Source organism: Hyposmocoma kahamanoa, unplaced genomic scaffold (genome assembly GCF_003589595.1).
Source record: "Hyposmocoma kahamanoa isolate Upper Pololo Valley unplaced genomic scaffold, ASM358959v1 62, whole genome shotgun sequence".
NCBI classification, from domain to species: Eukaryota; Metazoa; Arthropoda; class Insecta; order Lepidoptera; family Cosmopterigidae; genus Hyposmocoma; species Hyposmocoma kahamanoa.
The window spans coordinates 8,979,625-8,996,564 of record NW_020653850.1 but is presented as its reverse complement, the minus strand read 5'-3'; the positions used below and the strand labels follow the sequence as shown (position 1 = coordinate 8,996,564).

The 16,940-nt window shown below is 33.9% G+C and overlaps 1 protein-coding gene across 1 annotated transcript; it reads left to right on the top strand.

The window, feature by feature from the left end:
* Positions 1-492: 492 nt before the first annotated feature.
* Positions 493-9,602, top strand: LOC113229758 (PRADC1-like protein). Its single transcript, XM_026463441.1, has 5 exons — positions 493-610; positions 811-947; positions 2,558-2,673; positions 3,246-3,371; positions 9,142-9,602. Exons 1-5 carry the CDS (start codon positions 523-525, stop codon positions 9,311-9,313), a joined length of 639 nt encoding a protein of 212 aa, XP_026319226.1. The 5' UTR covers positions 493-522; the 3' UTR covers positions 9,314-9,602.
* The last annotated feature ends 7,338 nt before the right edge of the window (positions 9,603-16,940 follow it).

The window sequence follows — 16,940 nt, the reverse complement described above, 5'->3', positions numbered from 1 at the left end:
CTTGCGGATGGAAAAAAAAATTAGTCTAAGCATGAGCTTAGAGGATGGAAAAAAAAGCATGAGACACAAAGTCGTTCAGTCAATGTCATGTTTGTATTGCCGAGTACTACAAAAAATAGTAGGTAACGACAATCAATCAAATAAAAGAACGTTAGAGGATGGAAAAGTCTAAGGGTCGTATTCTAGAACTCTACTCAATGCTCAAGTTAGGATTTGAGTATGGTTTAAAGCACTTGATATCATACTCAAGTCCCTGGCATTAGGGTCGTATTTCGAGTGCTTGTGTTGCCAGTGCAATCCTGACTTGAGCATTGAATAGAGTTCTAGAATACGACTCTCAGAAAAGAACTGAATCAGATTTAAAAAGTAACTTTTTTGGAAAAAAAAGAGGCGATATGATCTTTGGCCCTAGTCTCTCATTTCCACGAAAAAATTACTTGACAGTGACATCGATCACAACAATCACATATGACTGTCAAAACGAACAAGTTGATATCGATTTTTATTAGTTTTAATTTTAAGATGTTTGAATTAAACGAAGGAAGAACTTTATTACCGTTATATTTAACGTTATTGCTTGTTTTGTTGTGTGACTTTGTTTTGCCCGGAGGTAATTACTCATTATTCAGGACGTGTAATATTTCCACAATTAGGTTATCTTCTACGCTAATTAAGCGCGTTTTTATGACTTTCTGTACACATTGAGTAACTTTCTAAGCTTCCTTCCTATATATTATGAAGATTTACCCCAAAATTATGTTATTTTAAATCTTATAGGTTATTTAAGATGTTTGTTACTCCTATTTACAGCTAACGATTTACATTTCCACGACGGAGCTTCGACGGCCGACGTGATTAATGGAGACGTTTTTTTCGAAATTTTGGACCCTCCAGAGCTACGATATTCGTATCGGATAAGACCAGCTAAAGATTTTGGTATACCTTTTGTAAGTGAATTCACATAAAACAAAAGTATTCTCTATCTTACCATATGATGCATTAGTTTTGAATTTTTGAATAGTATGAGAGTCTATAGTATAATGGGTGTTACATATAAATTGAAGTTAAGTATTAGAAGTGTCTAAAGCATAGTTAAGAAATCTTAATTACTAGACAAATTCTAGTATTCTTTTTTAAATTATTCTAAATCGTGTTTTCATAATAGAAAATTTGGTCTAATGTATGGCTTTTAAACAGGTTGTTGTGCTTTTAGTCATTATATATTAGTAGAATGGTGTGATACATGATAACTTGAGATTAGCACTATGTTACATGCTAGTATCTGAGTAGAGAGCATTTTCGGATGAAATGATTACTATAACTGTTAGAATAAAGTAATTAGTTAGTATAAAGTAAATGTTTCAAAAACAAAGCTCATACAATTTTATAATTATAATGGAAAGCCCCAGAAACTCTCTGTAAGTTGTCATGGAGATGAAATTGTGGAATGCTCATCCAGCAATTTTCTCGGCATAGTATTGGACTCGCAACTAACATGGAAGCCACAGGTTGATTCAATATGTGCAAAGCTGAATCGATTTGTATTTGGTTTACATCGTCCAACGCACATATGTGATCAGAGGACTGCCTTGATGGCCTACCATGCATTTGTCTGCTCAATTTTGTGGTATGGCCTCATCATCTGGGGGAACTGCGTAGAGATAAACCGTGTATTTGCTATCCAGAAAAAATGTGTCAGAGCTATATGTAGATTAGGTCCGCTCGAATCTTGTAGACCGTTTTTTAGAAAGCTAAATTTTGTAATGCTTCCCGCCATGTACGTATATGAGGTATGCATGTTTCTTAAAAAAAACTTGGTCTTATTTACTAGGAAATGTGAAGTATGTAATTTTTTAACTACTTGCTTTTATAGGAATTGCTGTAACATGTCCATACAAATATATAATACTTTGCCTGCAGCTATCGCAGATTTACCTATAAAAATATTTAAAAAAAGTTATTTGATTTGCTATGTGATCTGTGTTTATACGATATCAAAGATTTTTTAATAATAAAAAGATATTGACACTTTGTTTGTATTTGACACTTTGTTTATATTTGTGCTGTTCTTACTTTTTTGATATTGTTTAATTTATGATGTTGTTGCTGTTGCTATTTATTGGCATTTTTACTTAATTTTATATGACATTGCTTATTTGACAAATTGTATAATTTTAATTTATGACATTATTTAACTTCAATTTATTTTAATATTTGCGTGCCAGTATCTGGTGCAATACGTGTTCGTGACAATGGTGTCTAGAACACGTTTTATATATTATATGCCTATACGTATTATATATATATATATATATATATATATATATACGAGGGTATAATAATGTCTTTTCTTACTGTGTTTGCTTGCGAATAAATATTTCATACTGTAATAACACATTTATAATAATAGTCTAAATACCAGAAATTACATAATTATTGCAATTTTAAATGTATGCGATTTTTCAAATAATAATTATGACAAAAAATCTCTACTTTTTGCAATACCACCTACCCTTTTGATCCACCTTCTAATTTTGCCAATAAAATTGTTTTACAGAATAAAACATTGCAGTTTAAAGAAGCCCGTTTAGTGCCTACATACCCCGTACATGGTTGCCAAGATATAATGAACCACGATGATATTGCTGGCAACATTGCATTATCAGAAAGAGGGTAAGAATTTTTTTTCATTCAAATAGTTTGTTATTTTTGAAGTTTATTTTCTTTAAAGAGCTCTATTTACTTTTGTAGAGAAAATACATACTTGGGGTACCTTACGTCAAGTGCAACATGGTGGAACATGTTTTCAATTTGTTTGGAGACCACACCACAACACAATAAGTCATTACATAATCAGAGTGTAATAAAATGGCCCAGGTGTATGCTAGCTAGTTCCAAGTTCCATTATATTTTCATTTCATGAGTATAAAATTCAAGCAGGAATATGGTCGCACTATACTGTGACATTAATAAAATTTAAGGCATGTCCAATATTACTCATGGTACTCATAAAATACAATGAAATCTTTAGCCACATTAAAAGAGTTGCTTTGTTATTTGTGATATCATGCAGAGGACAACCTACTAAGTCTGTTCAAGTTGTTTATTCCTTTGCAGTAATTGATAAAGTTATCCTAATTAAATAACACACTTCTAATTTGCTTAGGAAAATTGACTAGACAGGCGTAATGGTATGTATGTTCCTAAATATATTTTTAGTTATAAAGACTAATTTGAAATTACAGGGAGTGTTCATTTGTGTTCAAAGCAGCAAAGGCTCAGGCAGCTGGTGCTAAAGCCATTATTATTACTGAGAATATAGACAAATGGGATGAAGCCCTTGATCGTCTTATTGAAATGGTGGATGATAAGTAAGTATTCCTTTTTTAGATTAAGTTTGAAAATCTTATTTTTGTGAATATGTGGAAGTCTGAGCAAATTTTTTTTTTATAAACAAGGATGGCGAAATCCCGTGTATTTTGTGATCCAGTGTTTTTCACGACGTGCATTTAGGAGTCCTATCAATAGTTGTGATTCATTAGCAAAGCATCAAAAAAGCTAATTGAGTACAGTCTGTAGAAGCTGGGGTTATAAAGTTGATATAGGTTATGTTTATAACATTGTCTTGTAACGGTTTGTAGTTGCAGAAAACAACAAGTTTTCAATTTCTTCCCAAAAATAATAAAGAGCTTCCCGAATATTCCCAAATCTGCCAAACTTTGCCACATTTCATATAACTTATCATGTTCTGCAACAATAAAATCGAATAAAAATTAAATCTGCCACAAAGGGTACACTGTTCTCAATATCAATGTGACATTGACATTGGCAAGAGGTCTCTTGTCAAAACGTTCCTTTGCAACTTTCACTATCTCTCATTTAAATATTGTCTAAAGATTTTTGCCACATTGTGTTTTATTTTTTGCTTTATGTCATTACTGTTTAATTAATTATTTCATTCGGTATTTTATAGCTTTAATGTTTTATGCGTGTACTATAAAATAACTAATACTTCAAGTAGGTAAACATTCATTCAATCATGCTTAAAATGAAACATACGTACAGTCATATACATGAGATACCTGACCCCCTAACATGCCCAAACCAACTTTTTGGTTCTGAGAGCCATCTTACGTATTGAACAAAGAAAAAATTAAAGCAATTTTAACTTTATTTCATAAGCAATACAGTGGAGTGTTGCTTGAAGATAATGAACATATCTTTAAAACCAATACTAAATTTCGTCATTTAGCTTCCAAGTAAATTGGTCGAGCGGCTTGTTGTATCGACTGCCAGTTTACAATACCTGTGGTTGGATTTCACGAGCACTGTTTTGTTTTAACGTTATATTTTTAACAGCATTGTTTCACTTTTTAATGTTAACGTTGACAAATCACAATATTTGCTAGAAATTGCCTAAGGTGGGTGGGTAGATATTATTAAGAAAGCGTAGGGTGGGTATGGATAGATTAACAAATCACGAAATCGTTCTGCAGTTTGCATACGGTCATGTCTTCTGTGATTACGCATTGTTCCACGTTTCGTTCCTATTTGTCTATTCAGTTTTAATTACTTTCAAGGTTTTAGTGACTTTCAAAGTTTTCTTTCTTGTTTTACGAGTAACATGCCGCACTAACAGAATTATTAAAATTAGAAATTATTGTTCTGTATGAAGAAGACTTAGACATTCCTTACACCTATTCAGACGTTAAAAACAAAAGAAACACAATATTATATAGTCATAGCTCAATAACATTTTATTTTTAATGTGAGTCAAACCATGCTTGTCTCAATTTGCAAAGCAATCCTTATATCACTTGGCCACGACGGCCTTACTAAAGGTGGTTGAAATTTGTGTTCTGTATTTAAGTGAGAACCATACGTTAAAGATCAGATTGGCTTAAAAACTTTCTTAAAATGTCATTCACTAATAGGACGACCAGGGAGTCATACCAACATAAATTTTACGGCTCACAGGTTAAGGATTAAGTTTGTTTAATAGTTTTCTCCACATTTTTGTGCTCAGAACCAAAAGATCGACAAAGTCGGCTTGGGGAGGTCAGGTATCTTGTGTATAAGACTGTACAAGAACATTACCTATTCTATGGTCGAACTGAATATATTGCGTTGTGTTCTTGCATCGTTTCTAAAATACAATGTTTTACAATTTTTTTATTCCCGACTTTTAAAAATATACAAAAATATATTGATAACTAGGCATAAACAAAAACGCAAAATTATACTAGCAAAGTCCATGAACGGCTCTTCGTCGTTATTGGAGCAGTTTTCGCCACCCTTCTTTGCGATGTTTCATATTGATTTTGAAGTGTTTGGCATTCTTTAAAGTGGTACGTCTTTTGCCCACTTTCGGCATATCACTGAACAGCCACATGGTTAGCTGCTCCCAATACTCCAAGTTTATAGCAGGTCAACGCCATATGGCACACCCTAGGCGAGCTCACAGGCGTCTGACCCAATATCCATTGGTGTTTAGGCAATTCATTTTTTGGTAAATTGAATTTTGTTGGTTTCAATTTGAAACGTTTAATATTTAAAAGTAGGTATAAGTACGGACAACGGCACATCAGACTACACATTTTTGCTCGAAAATCGCCTCCAGTGCAACGAAACAAGTTACGTCAATGTGTAGCTTGATGTGCTGGCGTGTGTACATAAATAATATAGACAAATAATGGTCTAAGTGGCCTAACGGTTTGCACTATGAGTGCTGGAGGTCCCGGGTTCGATTCCCGGTACGACTAATTATGACAATGAACTTTTTTCAATTGGTTCTGGTTTGGGTGTGCAGGATAGTGCCCCGGAGTGCATTCCGGTGATCTGGCACTCATAGTACAGGGAATTCCTTAGTTTGAGATCAGGTAATTGGTGTGCTTGTCTTCCACAATATAATATTCGAGGGTCATGCCAAAAGAACTTAGATACTCTTTAATCACTTGTTTGATACTGGCAAGTTATACACCGTCGTAAAGGCAGGTTATTTGCTAGTAAATTTGAAAATGGAGCACGTCTTAAATCTAATTCTGTAAAGGGAGGTTCTTTCTTCCGCTGGATGAGGTTACCAAAACAAGCCAAGTGAAACTCCAAGTGGTTCAGAAGATGTTTATTTTCACCCTGTATGTCGCCAATACAATTTCACCTTATATGCGGAAGGTCCGGGCAGTTATTCCCAAGAAGGGACTCACTCCTGGAAACCGTTCCGCGAGATGAGGTTTTTCACCCTATATGATGGGCAATAATCTTTCACCCTATATGAGCTACGAAATATCAGGAGATCCGGGTAGCAGTTAGAGGTGGGTGATAAATAACGTCACGATGAAAAATCACGATGATCCACCGTCAAACAGTATCACCGTGACTCGTTCCGAAGGAACGACGTTCCAAAGTCACAGAGGTGTTCCTCCGTTCCAATAGCTATCCCCGTCACTCACATCACGACATACGTATTTGATACAATGCGCGATCTCCGTTCCGTGGTGACTGAGCGCGCCACTCGTTGTAGTTCTCTTCAAATCGGGCCATTTCAGCGATGGGAGGGAATGAAATATGATGACTTTTCTTCACAAGGGTCGTAGGTGCTTATACTACTAGAAAGGGCGGATGAAAAAATCTGCAGCAGTTATTATAAACCTATTTATGAACAAAGAAAAATATTTTTGTATATTTGTTTTATTATAGGAAGAGTTGGTATTTTATATTTATGTATAATCTACTTTGTGTATTCTACTAGAAATATAATTACTTTACACTTTATTGCTATTTTTAACAATTCAAAGATTCGCATTAAATAAGTAACAAACAAAATTATATTCAACACAAAATCAACTTTTGGAATGGAATTTAAACTTATTACAAATGGAGTAAAAACTTAAATCATTCTATAAAAAACTGCTATAAGTATTAGAAAGAAGCCGCTGGCTAAAACCGTATATCGTGATGTAAGTTATGGGCGTGACAAGGTCACGGAAGTAACAGTCGTGACAAAATCACGATGATTTATCACTGTGATTTTTTTGGAACCGGAACGATAGTCACGGCGATATAAATGTAACGCTATTCCCCATGTCTAGTAGCAGTTCCCAGTAAAGGAAGTCTCCGTTCCTTACTGAGCTCTCTGTATTCTCAGATTTCTCTTCACATTAACAAAATTGTATTCGAGTAGTCACCATTCGAGGGAAAATCTTTACACCGCGATTCAGAAATAACGCCAAATGGGTCAATGCCATCTAGCGGACTCTTAGAGAACTAAAAGCGAACAATCTGGATTAAGGCCTTCTATTTATTTGTAAGTCAATGCGTCTATTACATAAAGTAGGTTTGTTACAATTCTTTTTATTCATTTTTTTATTTTTCGGTGACAATCTAGCGGGAATTTTGTTCGCAACATGGAGCTCTTTCGACGTGATTTTCGTGTTATGATTTATTATGACTACAAAAAAGGTTTAAATCCGCAATATGATAATGTTTTGAACTTTTTGTCACAACTTTTGGGCATACTGCTTGTTCACGAGCTACAGTTTTCAATTGGTTTGCTGAATTTAAAAGAGGATGGGGAAGCTTTGAAGATAAGGCGAAGTCATATCGGCCTAACTGTCCTTTGATCCTCTAGCACTACAGTAGCAATGTGTCCCGTCATGCAGAAAAATGAGCAAAAAAAGTTAAAAAAAGGGAAAAGAATAAAAAATTTAATTTAATTTACATTATATGTACTTGCTTACTAAATTCATTTACTGTGACCTCTCGTTGATTTACTTCATCTTCATTTTCAGTTAAAAAGTTCATTACCATTATTAGTCGTATAGGGAATCTAACCCGGGACCTCCTCATCCAGCACTCATAGTGCAAACTGTTGGGCCACTTAGATCGTTATTTGTCTATATGATTTGTGTACTTATACCTACTTTATATTATATTATTGAGTTCCTTAATATAAAATTGAATCTTATGAATAGATTATTATTATATTATAAATAAATTATTATACAGATCTACTGACATTCTCTGAACGTTAGACATTTAAGTAATAAAGGACTTTGTTCAAAAACGTTTTGAAAAAAAAAGGTCGGCCGCCAAATGCGGTTACTCAAGAAAACGTTCAAACTGTAGAAAAAGTAATTCGTGAAAATCGACGAACTACATATGTAGAGCTTGAGCGAGAACTGGGCATTGGATCAGCAGCATTGCAAACTATTATTCACGGACAACTGTCTCTTCATAAGCGTTGTTCGAGATGGGTTCCGCACAAACTTAACGATGAGCAGAAAGAACGTTTCTGTATGACGGGACACATTGCTACTGTAGTGCTAGAGGATCAAAGGACAGTTAACTCCGAATGGTATATAATAGTTTGTGCCCCAAAAGTGTTGTCAGCTTGGTGTGACAAGAGGCCGAAGTCAGGAATCCGGCACCTCCCCTGGCATCACGACAACATCGCTCCGCACACTTCTGCTAGAACACTCCACTATTTTCATTAAAAAAATGTGTCTATCCTGGCTCACACGCCATATTCCACTGACATAGCACCTTGTGATTTTTACCTCTTTCCAAAAATTAAAGAAAAATTAAAAGGCAAACTGTTTGAAAGCAAAGAATATGCCTTGGCTGCTTGAAACTTGAAGATTTCTGAGATGTCTAAAGAAGAGTGGTTATCGATATTTTCCAAGTGGTTTAGACGAACGGAAAACTGCATACGTGTTCATGGTGAATACTTTGAAAAAATCGATACCTGTAATAAATAATAAATTTTATAATTTTTGAAAATCTAATTTCTTTTGGCATGACCCTCGTATATTATGTATATAGATAGATTCGGGTTAGCCTTACATGCTTTTAAGAGGAAAGTAAGAGAAGTTTTAAATTTATTTGCCATCTACTCAATTTGGACAAATTGTTTTAATTCAAGCTGTTAACATTGTATGTACTTGCTTACTAAATTTTTCCTTATGTTCGCGGAACACTAGGTCTATTTGTTCTAATCGATGTTTAGTGTCGCCTACCCATTTTATGATTATTTATCCCTTGAATAAAAAAAACAGGTAAAAAATAGAAAGTGTTAGTGTCCAAATTATTACATGGTTGAATTTTTTGCTATTGTCAACTTCATGTTACTTTTCTACATTTCAGGATGCAGCTAGATGTAGATATTCCAGCAGGATTTCTCCTAGGTCGCAGTGGAGCCGCTATCTTCCGAGTTTTAAAAAAATCTCATAGGAAATATGCAATTGTTAATCTTCCAATCAATTTGACTCATGTGCCTCTTAGTAAAATGAATCAACCTCCTTGGATCGCATGGTAATATAGTAGCACTACTATGAAATGTATCAATATGCTACGATTTTGTACTATCGATGGATTTCTTAGCAGGGCACTGACTTTTCTTGAATTTATTTATTCTAATTTAAAATTAAAAATTATACTGGCTATTTATTATGAATGCCATACCGACAGTAGTCTGTCTTAAGTATATTATGATTATTGAGTTTTCTTCAATATTGTGTTATGTTATTAGTTTTCTGTAAAATGTAAAACTATTATAGACATGTCTATTATTAGAATTTCTATTTTGACTAGGTGTGTGCAGGGTAGGTATTACCAAACACCAAATAAGTTGGTTTCATTGACCAGCATAATGATAAGCAATACGTGATTTAAGAGATTTGTTAATATAATGTTTAAAAGAATTCTAAAATCGAAAACTAACATTTCGTTTATCTATTTTGTATTTTTTAGTCTGTAAGCCGTCCGTGCAATACCTACCTAACTTGCAATATTTGTTTTACAAGTTACCGAATTAATACTTACTTTTAGCAATTGACCCTAAGAGTACTTATTTGTTATTGAATAAAAAAAAAATCAATAGGAAATTAAAATATTTTTTCCGGATTTCCATCGCGTATATTTGTTTTTTCAAACAAACCAACTTTTCGGTCCCTTGGCTGACTGTCAGCTCAGCCGAGTCTTAGGACCTGTAAAGGGCCCAAAACGTTGGTGTTGTTTGAAAAAACAAATGTTTGCAATTTATATCAGGATAAAATGTTTCATCTTTCACAATCGCGAAAACCTAGGTATTCATTCATAATCAAGATTTTGTTATAGTTCCTGGTGTTTTGACATTTTAAGTAAGTCCATGACTAACGTGACCATTATTTTTTTCCTTCAGAGCAGGACGCTTTTTTGTTGTTTTAACAATAAAACACATTTTTATGATAGTTACGAAATGTTTGATGATTAAAAAAAAACTAAAATTTAAAAAAAAGAACTAATCTTGTATAGTCTGTTGCTAGATGTCTGGCTTTATATAGGTATTTTTCGCTTTCGCGCCATTTTTCAAATTTAATGTTACGTTTGTTCTGTTTTGTGAAAGCGGGACTGTCCCGCTCAAAGTGGAACATATGGTCACGTTATCCATGACATGTTGTATAATTGTTGTAGAAAATTGTAAGAGGTGACATACAGAGTTACTATAGGTTAATCTAAAAGTGGAAACAGATTTTGTTCCCAATGACCCGGCTATATAATTAATTATATTCAAGCTATACTGTGAGTAAATTTGCAGGCAAACGTTTGTATTAAGATTTGTGTAACTGTGATTTGCACGATTGTCACAAAGGTATGAAGGGATATCAAAAAGTTGTATCACATAATTTCATGATATTTTTATTACTGTTGTTTTCCAACTATTGAATCAAAATATTTTTCATTTTTGGACCAAAAATGCTTTTTAATGCGCCTTTTTTTGAAGCTGGAGTAAAATGACATTTGCAGGGTTGCTAGTTTTCATTCAGTCATTAGTTATTGTCGACAGTTTTATTGATAGATTGTGAAAGAAGGAAAAATGTTGCCAAAACTGTCTGAATTGTGAATGTTACGACATTCTAATGACTATTAATTGCGTTATTGCCTTTTTTGTTCTCATTTTGAAAGTTGGCCTTCTAGTATCGAAATAAATTTTTATTCATATACATTTCAATAAGAACAGACGGATTTGATTATCTATAATTATGGAAATGAAAAACTTTGAAATATGTCGCCTCCTTATATTTTAATAGACGTAGTTTTAAATGCAGTGTGTGTATGAATTTCCAAAAATTAACAATTCGGATGATTGTTAGCCGATGATGAATCAAATCAAACAAGCTCGATTATTTATTACATAAGCGTAACCCACATTCAGTCGATTATCGATAGAATATTTATCAACTGCAATCTCTTGCTGCTTGCAGTCGGGCAACACTTGCGCAATGAGCTGTAATTTTACTCCATCTTCAAAAAATACCAACTATATAGTATGAATTCCTAGGACTTGCTTCGTCTAAGGTACACATATGTACATATTGTCAAAAATGTAAGTCCAAATATATGTAATGTATATAATATTTGGACTATTAAATTACATAGGTGCCAAACAATGACATATTAATACAGTTTATAAAAAAATTAGCTCTTGACTAGTTAATATCTGAAAGTGTTAGTAGCAAGTCAAAGTTTCATAACTATCATTATGATAACAAAATTTTAACAGTTTATATTGAATGTAATTTTAAAACTGGTGCGTGGCATGTAATCATTCATCTTTATTTGTCAAACGATAGATAATAATCAAAACAATACAGGCAACACAACTAATAACTAATAATGACCTCCACAATAGCAGTCCTTCGAAGAAGTTCTTTCAAACATAAACTTTGCTGCCTAACCGTTGGCGTTCTTGATCAATATTAGCTGACATCATTAATCGAAACTGACATTGGCTCATGTCTGGCCGTCATTAAGGAAATAATAATTTCAGTTGATAAAGTTATTTTCGACATTATTTTGCCGTAGAGGGCGCTTTGTAGCTGTCAGAATATGAAACTGCTAGGTACAGTTCGGACAACATATTAGTTATTTTAGTTAAAGCGCAATAATGTATGCATTCCAACTTTTCGTTGCTCTGACCACCAAGAGCAAAGTTTTTGCAAGGAAAGGGTTTTTTCATGTTTTTATAATAGAAGCAATTAGAAAATGTTATTGATAACTCAGAAACAAAAACCTGCTATTAACGCGGAATCGGCTGGAGCTGTTCGGAAAAAGCACTTCCACTCGGACCGCCACTGATGCGAAACACACAAAGTCTTTTGCTCTCTTATTAATTAATTAAGGCTTTTTTTCACCGCCTAATGCGATTCCAAGTTTGGCTACTTGCTAAAAGTCAGCATGCAATTGGTGCGCAGTTGTGCCAGCTCCAAGGGCACCGCACTACTGGTTGGGAGTCAACTTGCATGGGCGACAATTGCGTCCAAATTGTTTTCCGACTACTATTTCACAGATGCAATCGAGATTGATAGATTTGTTTTACCACTAGTCAACCTACCTAGCCTAGCCTAGCCTAGACGCTCTATTCTCACAAAAAATGCTAACAAAAAACACAAAATAAACTTGCTATTATACATTGACTTTTTTTTATTTGTAAGTCAATGCTTAATAAGAAAAAATAGCCATACCCATCTTTTATGTTGAACTTTATGATCAGGCCTGATGTTAAATTTTTTATTATTATTTTTTTTTTCAGACTACAGGGTCCATAAGTTTATTAGATACATATTACTTACGAACTATGTTAGTAAAAACATTAAATTTTGATGATTTAGTGCTCGTCAGCAAAGGTTATAAAACTACACCCATGGACACATGAATCGAACCGCTTTGCATTTTCTGTATTAAATGCCTCATTTATTTTTTTTTAATTAAAAAATAAGTGCGCATTGGACCTCCGACGACGATAGAGAAGACATACCTAATATTGCCTATTCACACTGAGACAGTTGCTTCAACTGTAACAAGCATAAGTCCGGTCGTGTATGGAATACTGCTGTCATCTATGACTGAATATGGTTCTACTAAATACCAAGTGGTCACATTGGATTCAGTTGAACTGTAGTAATATGTGCCCTATGCCTGTACAATGTTTGATTGGTTAAAAACTATTATTCTCTATTATCCTAATATTCTCCGTCCTAAGCAATTACTGTCAAATAATTAATACTCGACCAAATCGAAAGACGCATACAAATGAAGCTTCGTACTTGACACTGTATTATAATTTAGTCGAGTGTTTGGCCATTCTCACATTCAGTGTTCTCTGCCTAATTACCGTAGCCATTTCGGTGTCCTCAGCCTAATTACCGTAGCCCATCGAGTATATAACCAGAAATAGATACGAAATAAAGGCCATATATTCCCGGTAATACATTAGCGATACAGCTCTTTAAATATCAACTCTCGTTTGCACTAAAATATAGACAGGCCAACTACTGACCTGTGTGTACGTCTCCGTATATTCCAAAAAATATTCTGTATTGTAATAAAGGTAATATCTCTAACAATGCCGTGCTGTTCTATTCGGTGGTGTGGGAAAAACAGCAAAACATCTAATTACAAAACAAACTGAATCACATTTCATCGGTAATTAAATATTAAATATGTAATTTTGCAAATTTCGTCCGTTATAGCAAAGCTCAATTTAACTGGCCGATTTGAAGTGAAACAGTTGACACCCGTTGACGACACCCGTCAATTGTTTCGAACTCGGGCTAGCCAATCGGAGCGCAGTTGCCATAATAATGATATGGCAGAATAGTTTTCAAACAAATTAAATAACATTTCGTCTCTATTTCTGGTTATATACTCGATGCCGTAGCCATTGTTTTTTTTTCTTTCACTTAATATATTGGAATAACATTACATACAATTTTACATTACAATAACATTGGAAGTTCAATAAGTTTTAAGAAAACATAAAAACAAAACATTTATTGTCCTTGTGCCAATTGCGTAGTCCAACTAGTTGGACCAAGGGCAAAAACTTAGCTCTTGGTCCAACTAGTTGGACTACGGGCAATATTGTATGGGCATTGGGCCTACTGATCGGTTAGTACAGTCGCCGTCAATATTAATAACGTTACTAGTTCTGAGCTAACTACAATTGTTCTCTAGGATGATCATCGTGACAGTTCATAAAAAAAGATATAATCTTGTAATAACGTGCACTGTACAGCATTTTATAAAGTTTTGATTTAGAAGCCAAATTAAAACACAAAATTAAAAACCAAAAAAGCTCGCAAGTGTTGATTAAGAACGACGAATTTATAATGGAGTTAAGATGGAACTAATAAATTCCGAAATTTCTGTAGCACATGCTTTGGACAAACAGCGTTAAACCAATCGGACGCCATTTTTTTTTTCAGAAACGAGCATTATTTTGATAAATTCGCAAATTTTACTGTTCTATATCTTGTGTCAGCAACCCAAATAGTCTAGTCTAGCTAATGATCACAATGCATCATAAAAAGCCGTAATTGCTATAGTTTTAGCATATAAAATAATTGTGTTTTAATTTTTTCTCGAAATTGTTAATAAAAATCATTTTAAGGCAAAATAAAAAGTTATAGACTACCATTGCAACGTATTACAAAAGTTGGCGCAACTAATATTCTTCTTCTTCTTCTTCCTGTCCTTATCCCACGCTAGGTGGGGTCGGCACAAAACGTATTTTATATGAATAAGCGTTGTAGACGGATTTGGCATGGTGTTTTAATGACTTTTAATGGCCGCCTGCCGGACGTCAACCCTCCTTGGGAATACTCTGTTTAAAGTGTGGCCAGAGCCCCTTATCCTATGTTCACGGTGCACCGCGTGCAGGCGAGGTTGGTATGTGGCCCTTGTAACTGGAATGCTTAGAATTTATAGTCTTATTTCACCATACCAGACCGAGTTTGCTGGCCTGATCAGTCGCCATCCCAAAGTAGATATGACGTTGGGTTTTAAAGTCAGCTGCGGCGCTCTTTAGGGACTGCACGCACCATATAATATTTTCACTTAAAAGCGATTCTTACAAAAATAATTCATAAAATACATTAAACAGTGCGTTATATATATATATAATACGTTATTACAAGATTACATCTTGCATTTTTTATAAACTGTCACAGGAATCATCCTAGAGAACAATTGTAGTTAGGTCAGAACCAGTAACATTGTTAATATGCACGGTGACTGTACTAACCGATCTGTAGGTCCAGTGTCCATACAATATTACCTGTAGTCCAACTAGTTGCACTACGCAGTTGGACCACGGGCAATGAATGAAACAAAAATAAAAAAAGAATTAATACACCGATATAAAATTTATTTTTTAAACTTTTAAGGTTTTTTATCGGCAGAAATAATTACACTGTTCTTGTAACAACTGTGATTAAACATAAAAATTTTGAAGTAATTTTTAATCATTACCACTAACCAAATGTTAAGAAACCTACTTGAAATTTATTTCAAAAAATCTTAAATGCCACTTGTATCAGTAGAAATAAACCAAACGTAGCAAAATATACAATTAAGCGAGAAAAAACAATGGCTACGGTAATTAGGCTGAGGACACCGAAATGGCTACGATCATTGGGCTGAGAACAACGAATGTGAGAATGGCCGTATTAATTACAATTGACAGTAATTGTTTCGAACGGATGTCGAACGGACAACGAGAGTAAACCCCCAGGTATATAACTGTAATTTCTATATGTACTTGTTGAAAATTTGGATGTAAAACAGGAGAAAAGTTTTCCTTTTATAACAATATTTTTGTGTTCTAGCTCTTTAAGATTAAAAATGCAAGTTGACCCGAATTATCTCTCCGGGAGTGTATATGGTTGCTAAGTGTTGGCGTTGTGATATATGGTGCCACCAAAATGCCAATGTTCGTTCTGTAAATTATACACTTTTCTATCTCATTCTTCAAAAAAAAATCGTCTTCAAATGTGGAATATAATACAGTAAAAAAATATTTTTTATGGCACAAAAATAAATACCTTTGTTATATACCACACACAGTTTTGAATAATAGTTCTTAATTTTAATTGTGAATCATTCAGGGACAATTTAATAGTCTATAACGGTATATAATTTTTTTCAATGATTGATTGTGATGTGTTTATCAACGAATAATTTTGAAATTCTAGATGTTCTTACCAAAACACTTATAGTATATATAATGACTTTTTGGTATGCGATGGAATTGTTATCAGTTTATGTATAATTTTATTTTAATGAATCTCTTTCATCTAGTCTGTACTTCTACTTACCTATTGCATAGACGGCAAGGAGGATACAACACAATTAAGAGCGAATGGCTCAAGGAGTTTGCAGCTGGAACGCAGTCGGAATGCAGCTCATGAAACTACACTCTATTTATTATCTTACCATTTGTTAATTAATACATTAATTTAGTGCCTACTTAATACACATGTTCAAAAGTAAATTTTATCGTTGTGTTACTATTTATATCTTTTACTCTTTATAGGTACGATGTATAACGCGTTTTTTTTTTATATCCGACTCAAAGTTAGCTGGTTTTTCTGAATTTCATGGTTATGGTAAGTGTCAGATAGTTACATAATAAAAAAAAATCATAATGTCAATTGCAAAGATGCAATTTTCCTCCCATCATCTGTAGGTACACTAGCGACCACACAGTCAGACACTACATTATGTATTGCGCCTGCTAGACTCCTAGAATTACTCTAACACCTTGGTTTACCGTAAACTAAAAGTAACGACAAATAACGAAAGAAATGCGATTATTCAGAAATAAGCAAGAAACCTCTTTTGCATAGGCGGATAACTATGAAAGTTCTAAAATCTGTATCAAATGCAAGGCCCAACTGAGTGGTAAGAACACTGAGTTGTAGTCTGATAGTCTAGCCAACGACAGCTGGCACAACGTATTTTTTCAGTCTTGTTACCTATGGCAAAAAGTAATACTTTGACAGTTTGTAATTTTAAAATTTCAGTAAGTACCTACGCTTTTCACGAGTTCGATTGTCCTTTGTGTGAAAACTTAGTCGAAGGACAAAATCACTATTAATTATTATTGTAGAGAACCGCCAAAG

Excerpts from the sequence above, each read along its gene's own strand:
- LOC113229758 (XM_026463441.1), top strand. The coding sequence starts at position 523 with ATGTTTGAATTAAACGAAGGAAGAACTTTATTACCGTTATATTTAACG. Across the intron at positions 611-810 it reads TGACTTTGTTTTGCCCGGAG|CTAACGATTTACATTTCCAC; the intron begins GTAATTACTCAT and ends TCCTATTTACAG. Across the intron at positions 948-2,557 it reads AAGATTTTGGTATACCTTTT|AATAAAACATTGCAGTTTAA; the intron begins GTAAGTGAATTC and ends ATTGTTTTACAG.